The sequence below is a fragment of the Salmo salar genome, chromosome 16 (assembly GCF_965601325.2).
Source record: "Salmo salar chromosome 16, fSalSal1, whole genome shotgun sequence".
In the NCBI taxonomy this organism is placed as follows: Eukaryota; Metazoa; Chordata; class Actinopteri; order Salmoniformes; family Salmonidae; genus Salmo; species Salmo salar.
Window position 1 is genome coordinate 46,707,156 of NC_138306.1, and position 14,558 is coordinate 46,721,713.

Below are 14,558 nucleotides of genomic sequence, written 5' to 3' on the forward strand. Positions count from 1 at the left end.
CACCAAAAGAAAGATGCCCAGGGTGCCTGCTCATCTGTGTGAATGTGCCTTAAGCATGCTGCAAGGAGACATGAGGACTGCAGATGTGGACAGGGCAATAAATTGCAATGTCCGTACTGTGAGACGCCTAAGACAGTGCTACAGGGAGACAGAACGGACAGCTGATCGTCCTCACAGTGGCAGACCATGTGTAACAACACCTGCACAGGATCGGTATATCCGAACATCACACCTGTGGGACAGGTACAGGATGGCAACAACAACTGCCCAAGTTACACCAGGAATGCACAATCCCTCCATCAGTGCTCAGACTGTCCGCAATAGGCTGAGAGAAGCTGGACTGAGGGCTTGTAGGCCTGTTGTAAGGCAGGTCTTCACCAGACATCACCGGCAACAACATCACCTATGGGCCACACCCACCGTCGCTGGAACAGACAGGACTGGCAAAAAGGGCTCTTCACTGATGAGTCACGGTTTTGTCTCACCAGGGGTGATGGTCGGATTCGCGTTTATCGTCGAAGGAATGAGCGTTACACCGAGGCCTGTACTCTGGAGCGGGATCGATTTGGAGGTGGAGGGTCCGTCATGGTCTGGGGCGGTGTGTCACAGCATCATCGGACTGAGCTTGTTGTCATTGCAGGCAATCTCAACGCTGTGCGTTACAGGGAAGACATCCTCCTCCCTCATGTGGCACCCTTCCTGCAGGCTCATCCTGACATGACCCTCCAGCATGACAATGCCACCAGCCATACTGCTCATTCTGCGCGTGATTTCCTGCGGGTCAGGAATGTCAGTGTTCTGCCATGGCCAGCTAAGAGCCCGGATCTCAATCTCATTGAGCACGTCTGGAACCTGTTGGATTGGAGGGTGAGGGCTAGGGCCATTCCCCCCCAGAAATGTCCGGGAACTTGCAGGTGTCTTGGTGGAAGAGTGGGGTAACATCTCACAGCAAGAACTGGCAAATCTGGTGCAGTCCATGAGGAGGAGATGCACTGCAGTACTTAATGCAGCTGGTGACCACACCAGATACTGACTGTTACTTTTGATTTTGCCCCCCCCCTTTGTTCAGGGACACATTGTTCCATGTCTGTTAGTCACATGTCTTTGGAACTTGTTCAGTTTATGTCTCAGTTGTTGAATCTTATTATGTTCATACAAATATTTACACATGTTAAGTTAGCTGAAAATAAACACAGTTGACAGTGAGAGGACGTTTATTTCTTTGCTGAGTTTAGTATTAGGTAACTTAATGTAAAGCATTGGCCTATACATGATGCCCCATTGGGCTACCTTGGTTGCCATGTCAGGCTCTCTCTCTCGCTCTCTCTCTCTCCTATTTCCAACATTACACAATCCAGCTGTAATTATACAACACCTCCCCGATCTTAATCCTAATATCATCTGTGGTCCTGGAGCAGATTACTGATTACCTCAGCATATTCATTCTGATCAAGGTGGGATGTTCCCACACATACAGCTGTCAATTACCAGACAGTGTCAACATCCACACCAGATTAGACTGATTGGATGGGAAGTTTTGGATACCGACCAACCACTAGGTGATGTGATATAAAATTGTAATAATGTCCCCTGCAATGACAGCCAACTATTATCAAAATCCTTCTAAATGAAATCCATTTGGATTGATGTGATTGTTTTTATGCATTGGATTGTCTGATGTAACAAGAATTTACTGTATTTACTGTGTTGGGTCTGATTTATTTTGGAAATATATCTGGGTTTGGAGGGAGCTTCCTGGTTGTGATTTGACGCTTGATAAGACTGATTCTTCGTACTGCTTCACTGCACCTGTCAGACAGAGAGGACGGCTGTACTGGGGATGACCTTCCCCTTAGCAAGAGCTGAGCATGTTAGGAATGTAGAGGCTGGGATACACACGTGCCAGAACATGGAGAAGAATCCCACAGCCATGTAACCAATCTGTGTTAGGAGGGAAAATGCTGGATGTTTCTTTATGGGGTTTCTGTCTTTCTGTGTGTGTGTCCATCTACAGGGAGCAGCTGTCCACGGCTGGAGCTCCCGTTCACCGGGCTCCTCTGGTGGGGAAGGGAGGTGTGTCATCGGCGATAGTTGCCGCGGTTACCTCGTTGTCAGGAAATCTCAGTGACTCCTCCAGTGGCGACTCGGCCTGCGGCCCCCGCCGGTGCCCCGGCCAATCGCCGACACGGGTCCACTTCGAGGACGAATCAGAGAAAGATGCGGAGGTGCGCTACTTGGAGAGGCTCCATCAGCAGAGGAGGGCCCAAGGTCTGCTCATATCCAAGCCCAACCTCTCTTCCTATGTCAACGGGCGGATGGACACTGATCCAGGAACTGGAATAGTGATCGAGCGAGGACGCTACCTTGAGGGCAGCTTCTTATGGCACAAGAAGGCTCGCAGGACACAGGAGGGCTACGTAAACAGGGGCAGCAGGGGCCATTTTAAAGCTGCGGTAGCACAGGAGGCGCTCAACAGGCAGTGCAACTCGTGCGGGACGTTCCTGGAAGGCGGGGACCCGAATCTGAAACTCCATCTGAACCCATCACCCCCGAAAGGGCAGAACGGCCCGGTGAACGGAGAGGGGAAGGGGAAGGTGCTCATGTCTTGCTGGGTGGCTCCCAGTGAGCCCAGCCAGGCAGTTCTTACCGAGCTGATCAAGGAGACGTACATTGGGAAGGTTACCGTCCGCGATGTGGCGGATAGCACCGGGACAGGGCGTGGCTGGGCGAGAGAGACGGACAGCAGCAGTGGGAGTGTTCGGGTGTCGACGATGAAGGTGAAGAGGAGGAGTAGGAGAGGGGAGATTCTGGGCACCAATGGGCATGGAGCACCCATCACGGTGCCACCAACACCACCAAGGTCCAATCACAGTTTGGCGGTGGTGCCGCCCAATCCTTACACCATTGAGAAACCCGTATCAATGGTGGTGGGTTTGCACACTCACTCCCCCGCTCCCCCAGAAGAACCCACAAACTGTCCCCCGTGCCTCAAGAGCAACCCCTTTCCCCCTTCCTCAGTGCCCATCAAATCAGCTCTGAAAACAGTACCTAAGACTCTGCCCAATGGCCAGCTATCAGTCAAACTCATGCCTTCACCACAGTACCGCCTTTTGCCCCAGGACTCCCTGGAAGACCAGGAGAGAGGGGCTGCACCCAACCCCCAGAACGAGCACTCTGTTGGGGGGAACTTCAAGGAGGTTGGTCTGTCTTTGGGGCTGACTTCCAGCACTGGCACAATAATGCCCTGTATCAGGCCTGCCTCCCTGCTGAAGACCTCCCCATCACCAGCAAAGACAGCAGGAGAGAAGTTGGTGCACCCTGTGCCACAGGCACCAGGTCAGCTTCAAATACACACACACACACACACACACACACACACACACACACACACACACACCACACACACACACACACACACACACACACACACTAATTTGTGTGCTGTGGGACAGTGGATTGGTAAGAAAAAGACATGTTGCTGCTCTTCACAGCTCATCTGCAACTTTTTAGGGAAGTTAGGAACCAATATACACAGGCAGTTAGGAAAGCTAAGGCTAGCTTTTTCAAGCAGAATTTTAATCCTGTAGCACAAACTCAAAAAAGTTCTGGGACACTGTAAAGAGCACATCCTCCCAGCTGCCCACTGCACTGAGGCTAGGAAACACTGTCACCACCAATAAATCCACTATAATTGAGAATTTCAATAAGCATTTTTCTACGGCTGGCCATGCTTTCCACCTGGCTACCCCTACCCCGATCAACAGCCCTGCACCCCCCTCAGATTACCGACCATTTCGAATCTCACTGTACCTTCTCCGCTATGCAATCTGGTTTCGGGTGCACCTCAGGCACGCTCAAGGTCCTAAACCGCCATCGATAAAAGACATTACTATGCAGCCGTATTTATCAACCTGGCCAAGGCTTTCGACTCTGTCAATCACCACAGTCTTTTTTCTTTTTTTTTCTCTCCAATTGGTAGTAATTACAGTCTTGTCTCATCGCTGCAACTCCCGTACGGACTCGGGAGAGGTGAAGGTCGAGAGCCATGCATCCTCCGAAACACAACCCAACCTAGCCGCACTGCGTCTTGACCCAATGCACATCCAACCCGGAAGCCAACCGCACCAATGTGCCAGAGGAAACACTGTACACCTGGCGACCTGGTCAGCATGCATTGCGCCCGGCCTGACACAGGAGTCGCTAGTGCGCGATGAGACAAGGATATCCCTGCCAGCCAGTGCATTCGGAAGGAATTCAGACCCATTGCCTTTTCCCACATTTTTTTAGGTTACAGACTTATTGTAAAATTGATGTTTTTTTTCTTTTTCTCATCAATCTACACACAATACCCCATAATGACAAAGCAAAAACAGGTTTTTATAAATTTTGGCACATTTATTAGAAATAACAAACGTAGGACATTTACATAAGTATTCAGACCCTTTACTCAGTACTTTGTTGAAGCACCATTGGCAGCGATTACAGCCTCGAGTCTTCTTGGGTATGATGCTACAAGCTTGGCACACCTGTATTTGGGGAGTTTCTCCCATTATTCTCTGCAGATCCTCTCAAGCTCTGTAAGGTTGGATGGGGAGCGGCGTTGCACAGCTATTTTCAGGTCTCTCCAGAGATGTTAGATCGGGTTCAAGTCCGGGCTCTGGCATTTTGTTCACCTGACTTAGAATTCCTCACTATCAAATGCCGACTGCATTATCTACCAAGAGAATTCTCTTCGATTATAATCACAGTCGTGTATATCCCCCCCAAGCAGACACAAGGACGGCCCTGAAAGAACTTCATTGGACTCTATGTAAACTGGAAACCACATATCCTGAGGCTGCATTTATTGTAGACGGGGATTTTAACAAGACTAATCTGAAAACAAGGCTCCCCAAATTCTATCAACATATCGGTTGTGCTACCAGGGTGGGCAAAACCCTAGACCACTGTTATTCTAACTTCCGCAACGCATATAAGGCCCTCCACCACCCTCCCTTTGGAAAAGCTGACCACGACTCCATTTTGTTGCTCCCAGCCTATAGACAGAAGCTAAAACGGGAAGCTCCCGCCCTCAGGTCTGTTCAACACTGGTCCGACCAATCGGATTCCACGCTTAAAGATTGCTTCGATCACGTGGACTGGGATATGTTCCGCATTGCTGCGAACAACAACATTGACGAATACGTTGACTCGGTGTGCGAGTTCATTAACAAGTGCATCAGTGATGTCGTACCAACAGCGTCTATTAAAACATTCCCAACCAGAAACCGTGGATTGATGGCAGCATTCGCGCAAAACTGAACGTGCGAACCACTGCTTTTAATCAGGGCAAAGTGACCGGAAACATGACCGAATACAAACAGTGTAGCTATTCCCTCCACAAGGCAATCAAACAAGCTAAGCGTCAGTACAGAGACAAAGTGGAGTCGCACTTCAACGGCTCAGACATGAGAGGTATGTGGCAGGGTCTACAGTCAATCACGGACTACAAAAGAAAAATCAGCCCCATCGCGGATCACGATGCCTTGCTCCCAGACAGACTAAACAACTTTTTTGCTCGCTTTGGACAATACAGTGCCACTAACACGGCCCGCTACCAAAACCTGCGGGCTCTCCTTCACTGCAGCCAAGGTGAGTAAAACATTTAAACGTGTTAACCCTCGCAAGGCTGCAGGCCCAGACGGCATCCCCGGCCGCATCCTCAGAGCATGCGCAGACCAGCTGGCTGGTGTTTACAGACATATTCAATCAATCCTTATCCCAGTCTTCTGTCCCCACATGCTTCAAGAGGGCCACCATTGTTCCTGTTCCCAAGAAAGCTAAGGTAACTGAGCTAAATGACTACCACCCTGTAGCACTCACTTCTGTCATCATGAAGTGCTTTGAGAGACTAGTCAAGGACCATATCACCTCCACCCTACCTGACACCCTAGACCCACTCCAATTTGCTTACCGACCCAATAGGTCCACAGACGACGCAATCGCCATCACACTGCACACTGCCCTAACCCATCTGGACAAGAGGAATACCTATGTAAGAATGCTGTTCATCGATTACAGCTCAGCATTTAACACCATAGTACCCTCCAAACTCGTCATTAAGCTCGAGACCCTGGGTCTCGACTCCGCCCTGTGCCACTGGGTCCTGGACTTCCTGACGGACCGCTCCCAGGTGGTGAGGGTAGGTAACATCTCCACCCCGCTGATCCTCAACACTGGGTCCCCAAAAGGGTGCGTTCTCAGCCCTCTTCTGTACTCCCTGTTCACCCACGACTGCGTGGCCATGCACGCATCCAACTCAATCATGAAGTTTGCAGACGACACTACAGTGGTAGGCTTGATTACCAGGGAGGAGGTGAGGGCCCTCGGAGTGTGGTGTCAGGAAAATATCCTCACACTCAACGTCAACAAAACAAAAGCGATGACGGTGGACTTCAGGAAACAGCAGAGGGAGCAGCCCCCTATCTACATTGACGGGACAGTAGTGGAGAGGGTGGAGAGTTTTAAGTTCCTCGGCGTACACATCACGGACAAACTGAAATGGTCCACCCACACAGACAGCGTGGTGAAGAAGGCGCAGCAGCGCCTCTTCAACCCCAGGAGGCTGAAGAAATTTGGCTTGTCACCAAAAACACTCAAACTTTTACAGATGCACAATCGAGAGCATCCTGTCAGGCTGTATCACCGCCTGGTATGGCAGCTGCTCCGCCCATAACCGGAAGGCTCTCCAGAGGGTAGTGAGGTCTGCACAACGCATCACCGGGTGCAAACTACCTGCCTTCCAGGACACCTACACCACCCAATGTCACAGGAAGGCCAAAAAGATCATCAAGGACAGCAACCACCCGAGCCACTGCCTGTTCACCCCGCTATCATCCAGAAGGCGAGGTCAGTACAGGTGCATCAAAGCTGGGACCAAGAGACTGAAAAACAGCTTCTATCTCAAGGCCATCAGACTGTTAAACAGCCATCACTAACATCGAGTGGCTGCTGCCAACATATTGACTCAACTCAAGCCACTTTAATAATGGGAAAATTAATGTAATCAATTTATCACTTGCCACTTTATATTATTTACATTAGATAATGTTTACATAACCTACATTATTCATCTCATATGTATATACTGTACGCCATACCATCTACTGCATCTTGCCATCTTGATGTAATTAGATGTATCACTAGCCACTTTATATAATGTTTTCATAACCTACATTACTCATCTCATATGTATATACTGTACTCTATACCATCTACTGCATCTTGCCATCCTGATGTAATGTATCACTAGCCACCTCAAACAATGCTGCTTTATGTTTTCATACCCTACAATACTCATCTAATATACTGTATACTGTATACTGTACTCCATACCATCTATTACATCTTGCCTATGCCATTTTGCCACCACTCATTGATATATTTTTATGTACATATTCGTATTAATTGCTTTACACTTGTGTGTACGAGGTAGTTGTTGTGGAATTGGTAGATTACTTGTTAGATATTACTGCATGGTCGGAACTAGAAGCACAAGCATTTCGCTACACTTGCATTAACACCTGCTAACCATGTGTATGTGACAAATAAATTTGATTTGATTTTGATTTGATTTGGCTGGGCCACTCAAGGACATTCAGAGACTTGTCCCAAAGCCACTCCTGCGTTGTCTTGGCTGTGTGCTTAGGGTCGTTGTCCTGTTGGAAGGTGAACCTTTGCCCCAGTCTGAGGTCCTGAGTGCTCTGAAGCAGGTTTTCATCAAAGATCTCTCTGTACTTTGCTCCGTTCATCTTTGCCTCGATCCTGAATAGTCTCCTAGTCCCTGCCGCTGAAAAACATCCCCACAGCATGATGCTTCCACCATGCTTCACCGTAGGGATGGTGCCAGGTTTCCTCCGGACGTGACACTTGGCATCCAGGCCAAAGACTTCTTTCTTGGATTCATCAGACCAGAGAATCGTGTTTCTCATGGCCTGAGAGTCCTTTAGGTGCCTTTTGCAAACTCCAAGCGGGCTGTCATGTGCCTTTTATTGAGGAGTGGCTTCCGTCTGGCCACTCTACCATAAAGGCCTGATTGGTGGAGTGCTGCAGAGATGGTTGTCCTTCTGAAAGGTTCTCCCATCTCCACAGAGGATCTCTGGAGGTCCGTCAGAGTGACCATCAAGTTCTTGGTCACCTCCCTGACCAAGGCCCTTTTTAAAAATGTTTTTTTATTTATTTTATCTTTATTTAACTAGGCAAGTCAGTTAAGAACAAATTCTTATTTTCAATGACAGCCTAAGAACAGTGGGTTAACTGCCTTGTTCAGGGGCAGAACGACAGATTTTTACCTTTTTACCTTACCTTGCAACCTTCTGGTTACTAGTCCAACGCTCTAACCACTAGGCTACCTGCCGCCCCTTCTCCCCTGACTGCTCAGTTTGGCCGGGCGGCCAGCTCTAGGAAGAGTCTTGGTGGTATCAAACTTCTTCCATTTAAGAATGGAGGCCACTGTGTTCTTGGGGACCTTCAATGCGGCAGACATTTTTTGGTGCCTTTCCCCAGATCTGTGTCTCGACAAAATCCTGTCTCGGAGCTCTGCGGACAATTCCTTTGACTTCATGGCTTGGTTTTTGCTCTGACATGCACTGCCAACTGTGTGTGTGCCTTTCCAAATCATGTCCAATCAACTGAATTTACCACAGGTGGACTCCTGCTCCACTACAGCCCTGTCGAAGAGCTCGGCCCTCCTTTTCATGTAGTCCAAGATCCCTACTACCATCAGACAACCTTTAAGTATAATTGTTAAAGGTGATGTGTTAAAGATAACGATTAGAGGTTATGTTACAAACAGGGTGAGGTGGATTACTTCAAAGTGCAATCTGAACTGTAACTGAATTCTAACAATGGAGTCTCATTAGTCAAAATATATACTTTAAAGGACACAATTAAATGTGTTTTCAGTCCCCTAGTAGCCATTGGTAAATGCACTGCCTCATGGGTGGTCAAGTCCATGCTGCTGATGTCAGTGAGGTGTCAGCTCAGTGACTGTGAAGGAGTGTGTGTGTGCATCTGTGTGTGTGTGTGTGTGCGTGTGCATGCATCTGTGCGTGTGTGCGTGTGTTTGCTCGTGCATATGTGCGTGTGACTGCATGCATGCGCATGTGTGGGGTGTGTTTGTGTGTGCTACACCCAGGTCCCAGCAGGGATTTTGTAGTCAGCACATCCACCACCCCCAGCCTTGTAGTCCTACCAAGGCCTGTTCCACCCGATTCCACAGCCTGGTTGATTAGATATGTGAAGCATCTGATTGTTCCCACTGTGTGCTCTCGCTCTCTCTCTCTCTATTTGGTGCAGTATTTCTCAATTAAAAAATGTACATGAAAACGAGTCGTCTCTCGTTGAATGAAGAATCCCCATTGTTGACGAAGGGGCGTAGACTTCAGCTTTCCTCTAGAAAAATGCTTATTTACCCGAACAGCCGGAAAACCCCTTAGTGAAGACCAAAACTAACGAAATGTCATCATAATATATGCACAAACTCTTCCGAACTAGTTCTGCTGGGAAGCATGCGGACGCCTTCTCTCTCTCTCGCCATCTATTTATCTCTGTCTCTCTCCCCTCTGACTCTCTTTATGTCTCTCGCTGTGTCTATGCATGATAAATAGTCAACAATCCCCGCCAAAAAATATGTAGCAAATATGTAGCAAGAAATTCACATCTCATAAACAATATTCTACAAAAATGTATCATACCACATGCAAATGTCAGTCTAACAAGGCTCTTACTCATTCCTGCTTTTCATTAAAAAAATCTGAAAGTTACAGATTGTTCACATAGTAAACATCCCTCCCTCCCCTCTAGAAGTGGAGATGCAACATCCATGGATGGGAGAGCTCTCTCTGGGAGGAGTCAACATCATAACCCCTCCCCCATACCACTCTGGGTGTGATGGACTGGTCATGGGGCCAATGAGAGCAGAGCATCAGAGGGAGGAAAGCACTAGTCCAGCTCAGTGAGTACTGGTAACTCCCTCCCTACACCACACTCTTATGCTTAATTCTAAACTGACCTGAAGCTTTATGTTGATTGTAAAGGATTTTCTTCCTTGCCCTCTGATAGGCTTGTTGGGATTTAGCTATCTTTTTACGTATTTAGTTATTTCAGGTCAAGGTTAAATTGAGGGTTAGGAGCGGAGCTAGAGCAAGTCTCATCTCTGAGTCTCTAATATCACTGTTTGTATATGGCAGAATTTGGCATGAAAGAGCTCCAGGCCTGCTCATCACAGTACCTTGATTAGGTGAATTACGGTAGGTGTGGCTGGAACAAAGCACAATTTGCAGAGTTGCCCACACAGGGCTCTAAATGAAAAAAAAAAATGGTAGCACTGGTGAACCCAATTTAAAAAGTTAGGAGCTCCACATGAAATTTAGGAGCACCAGAAAATACGATAAAAAAAAAAGAATTATGAAGTCTAGCTGCTTTAGAAGCATGTTGTGCACTAGAAACGAATATGTAACACTGTAAATACATTAGTTTATTATAAAAGCTAACATGTTGATACTAATACCTGTCATTGAAATTACAATGTCATTTGTGGATTATTAGGTTTCTACATTGTGTATAAAGCACTTTTTTCCTATTGGAGATACATTATGTTGACATTTGTACACTGTCTCTTTAAAAACATCAGGTTTGTGATGACATGCAAGAGATTTGTCATTCATTCATTCATTCATTGCTATGATCATAGATCTCCTGAAGAAGCTATCCCTTTTCCTTTCTTTCTGTGCCCCCAAATATTTGGATAAAATGGCAAAGTTACCAGTTAGCTAACTAGCCAATGAGGTAACATGACTGAACAAAGTGGAAACAAATGGTTAACTACGCGTACAGTGCCTTCAGAAAGTATTCAAACTCCTTGACTTTTTCCACATTTTGTTATGTTACAGTTATTCTAAAATTGATTAAATTAGTAAAAATCTCAACAATCTACACACAATACCCCATAATGACAAAGCCAAAACAGGTTTAGATTTTTTTGCTAGTTTATTGCAAATAAAAAACAGAAATACCTTATTTACATAAGTATTCAGAACCTTTGCTATGAGACTCGAAATTGAGCTCAGGTGCATCCTGTTTCCATTGATGATCCTTGAGATGTTTCCCCAACTTGATTGGAGTCCACCTGTAGTAAACGACATTGATTGGACATGATTTGGAAAGGCACACACCTGTCTATATAAGGTCCCACAGTTGACAGTGCCTGTCAGAGCAAAAACCAAGCCATGAGGTCAAAGGAATTGTCCGTAGAGCTCCGAGACAGGATTTTGTCGAGGCACATGTTCTGATGAATCCAAGATTGAACTCTTTGGCCTGAATGCCAAGTGTCACGTCTGGAGGAAACCAGGCACCGCTCATCACCTGGCTAATACCATCCCTACTTTGAAGCATGGTGGTGGCAGCATCATGTTGTGGGGATGTTTTTCAGCAGCATTGACTAGGAGACTAGTCAGGGTCGAGGCAAAGATGAACGAAGCAAAGTACAGAGAGATCCTTGATGAAAACCTACCCCAGAACGCTCAGGACCTCAGACTGGGGCAAAGGTTCACCTTCTAACAGGACAACAACCCTAAGCACACAGCCAAGACAAAGCAGGAGTTACTTCGGGAAAAGTCTGAATGTCCTTGAATGGCCCAGCCAGTGCCCGTGTTTTTCTTGCAAGCGGAGCGTTCACACAGTATAGAACAGAATGGTAATGTTGGACAAACTAAATAACTGACTTAAGATAAACTGAGGTCCAATAAATCATCAGACAAGTAATTTTCAATGAGGAAACACCTTCCAAGTAATCATTCCAATTCGTAGATCAAAGAATGTAATTTCTCCATTTGAAAATCATTGGACTCCACTAAACATGTAAAGTACGTGTACATGTAAGACCCTATGTGGCGTTACTGTACAGAGCAACAATTGTTATATTAACACACACATACATGTATACATGCAACAACAAAAAAGTACAAAACATTACTTGAGGCTGTAATTGCTGCCAAAGTTGCTTCAACAAAGTACTGAGTAAAGGGTCTGAATATTTATGTAAATGTGATATTTCATTTTTTATATAAATTAGCAAACATTTATAAAAACCTGTTTTGCTTTGTCATTATGAGGTATTGTGTGCAGATTAATGAGGATAAAAAAATGATTCAATCAATTTTAGAATAAGTCTGTAACCTAACAAAATGTCGAAAAAGTGAAGGGGTCTGAATATTTTTCGAAGGCACTGTAAGTTGTATTCGAACGTCCCACGACATCTATTATGAATGTAAAATGCGTTCCCGGCAACCTGGTTGGGCGCCTACAAGCAAGCCATTTCCGGTCTGATAATTGTGCAACCATGACTCTATCGAATCGGCACTGGCTTTTTTCTCTAGGGCACTCAGAAACAACGGTACAGCGAAGACTTATCATTACACGTATTACATTTATTATGTAATTATCAACATGTTTCAAGCAGATCCCCATAGAACGCCAAGGTAGCCTGTCTAAATGACTTTCGCCCCGTAGCACTCACATCTGTAGCCATGTAATGCTTTGAAAGGCTGGTCATGGCTCACATTAACACCATCATCCCAGACAGCCTGGACCCACTCCAATTCGCATACCACCCCAACAGATCCACAGAAGATGCAATCTATATTGCACTCAACACTACTCTTTCACACTTGGACAAAAGAAACACCTACGTGAGAATGCTGTTAATTTCCTACAGCTCAGTATTCAATACCATACTGCCCTCGAAGCTAATCACTAAACTAAGGTCCCTGGGACTGAACACCTTCCTTTGCAACCGGATTCTGGACTTCCTGATGGGCCGCCCCCAGGTGGTGAGGCTAGGTAATAACACATCTGATACACAGACCCTCAACACAGGGGCCCCTCGGGTGAGTCCTTAGTCCCTTCCTGTAATCCCTGTTCACCCACAACTGCATGGCTGCACACGACTCCAACACCATTGTTAAGTTTGCCGTCGACACGACGGTGGTAGGCCTGATCAACGATGAGACAGCCTATGGTGAGGTGGTCAGAGAACTGGCAGTGTGGTGCCAGGACAACAACCTCTCAATGTCAGTAAATCAAAGGAGCTGATTGTGGATTACAGGAAACGGAGGGCCGAGCATTCCCCCATTCACATCAACGGGGCTGTAGTGGAACGGGTCGAGAGCTTCAAGTTCCTCGATGTCCACATCACTAAGGATCTATCATTGTTCAAACACACCAAGACAGTTGTGAAGAGGGCACAAAAACACCCCTTCCACCTCAAGAGGCTGAAAAGATTTGGCATGGGCCCTCAGATTCTCCCAAAGTTCTATAGCTGCACCATCGAGAGCATCTTGACTGGCTGCATCACCGCTTGGTATGGCAACTGCTTGGCATCCGACTGGAAGGCGCTACAGAGAGTAATGTGTACGGCCCAGTACATCACTGGTGCCGAGCTCCCTGCCATCCAGGACCTCTATACCAGGCGGTGACAGAGGAAGGCCCAAAAAGACTCCAGCCACCCAAGCCACAGGCTGTTCTCTCTGCTACCGCGTGGCAAGCGGTACCAATGCACCAAGTCTGGAACCAACAGGAGCCTGAACAGCTTCTACCCCCAAGCCATAAGACTTTAAAAAAAAAGACTGCTAAATAGCTAATCAAATGGCTACCCGGACTACCTGCATTTACCCTTTTTTGCACTAACTCTCTTGCTCTGACTCTATGCACACACACTGGACTCTACCCACAAATACTTACATTGGCAACACAACACCCACACACACATACATGAATACTGACGCCACACACACACACACACACACACACACACACACACACACACACACACACACACACACACACACACACACACACACACACTTTTACACTCATTACATATACTGCTGCTACTGTCTTATCTATGCTGTTTCCTAGTCACTTTACCTCAATTACCTCGTACTCCTGGACATCAACTCGGTACTGGTCCTCCCTGTATATAGATAGCCATGATATTTTCTACTCATTATTTTTATTTATTATTAACTGTGCATTTCAGTGTCACTAGTTCTATTTTTTATTAAATGTTCCAACTTATCTTTAACTCTGCATTGTTGGGAAAGGACCCGTAAGTAATAATTTTGCTGTTAGTTTACACCTATAGTCTACAAAACATTTGACAAGTAAAATTAGATTTGATTTTTGATCCCAACAATTATTATCTGGAAGATTATTTCCCAAATCGGAGTGTGCTCCCAAAATAAAACTCCTGGTCGCACAGCAAAATATTTTTTTGCATATATTACCAAATATTTTAGAGGTTTGACCCAAAATTAACATCTGTCCTCCTCCCTTTCAGAGAGAGATGTTGAAGGAAGCTATTTTTAGATTCCCACAAAGTTCTATTTTACTAAACTATCATCTAATTTGGAGCTCTGCCTGACAGCCAGCCTTAGCCTATAGCCATTAGTGGTATTCCACAGACTGTTAACATTTTTATACAAACTAGGTCAAACCAGGTGGTTTTAGAGTTGTGGTGC

General features: G+C 46.3%; 1 protein-coding gene across 1 annotated transcript in view; it reads left to right on the plus strand.

The window, feature by feature from the left end:
- The window catches only part of LOC106574073 (uncharacterized protein KIAA1614), a 48,559-nt gene that overhangs the window by 15,579 nt on the left and 18,422 nt on the right, over positions 1 to 14,558 (plus strand). The window contains exons 5-6 of the mRNA XM_045697316.2: positions 2,015 to 3,336; positions 9,844 to 9,994. Coding sequence (XP_045553272.2) covers positions 2,015 to 3,336; positions 9,844 to 9,994 — 1,473 coding nt within the window. The remainder of the gene's footprint in view (positions 1 to 2,014; positions 3,337 to 9,843; positions 9,995 to 14,558) is intronic.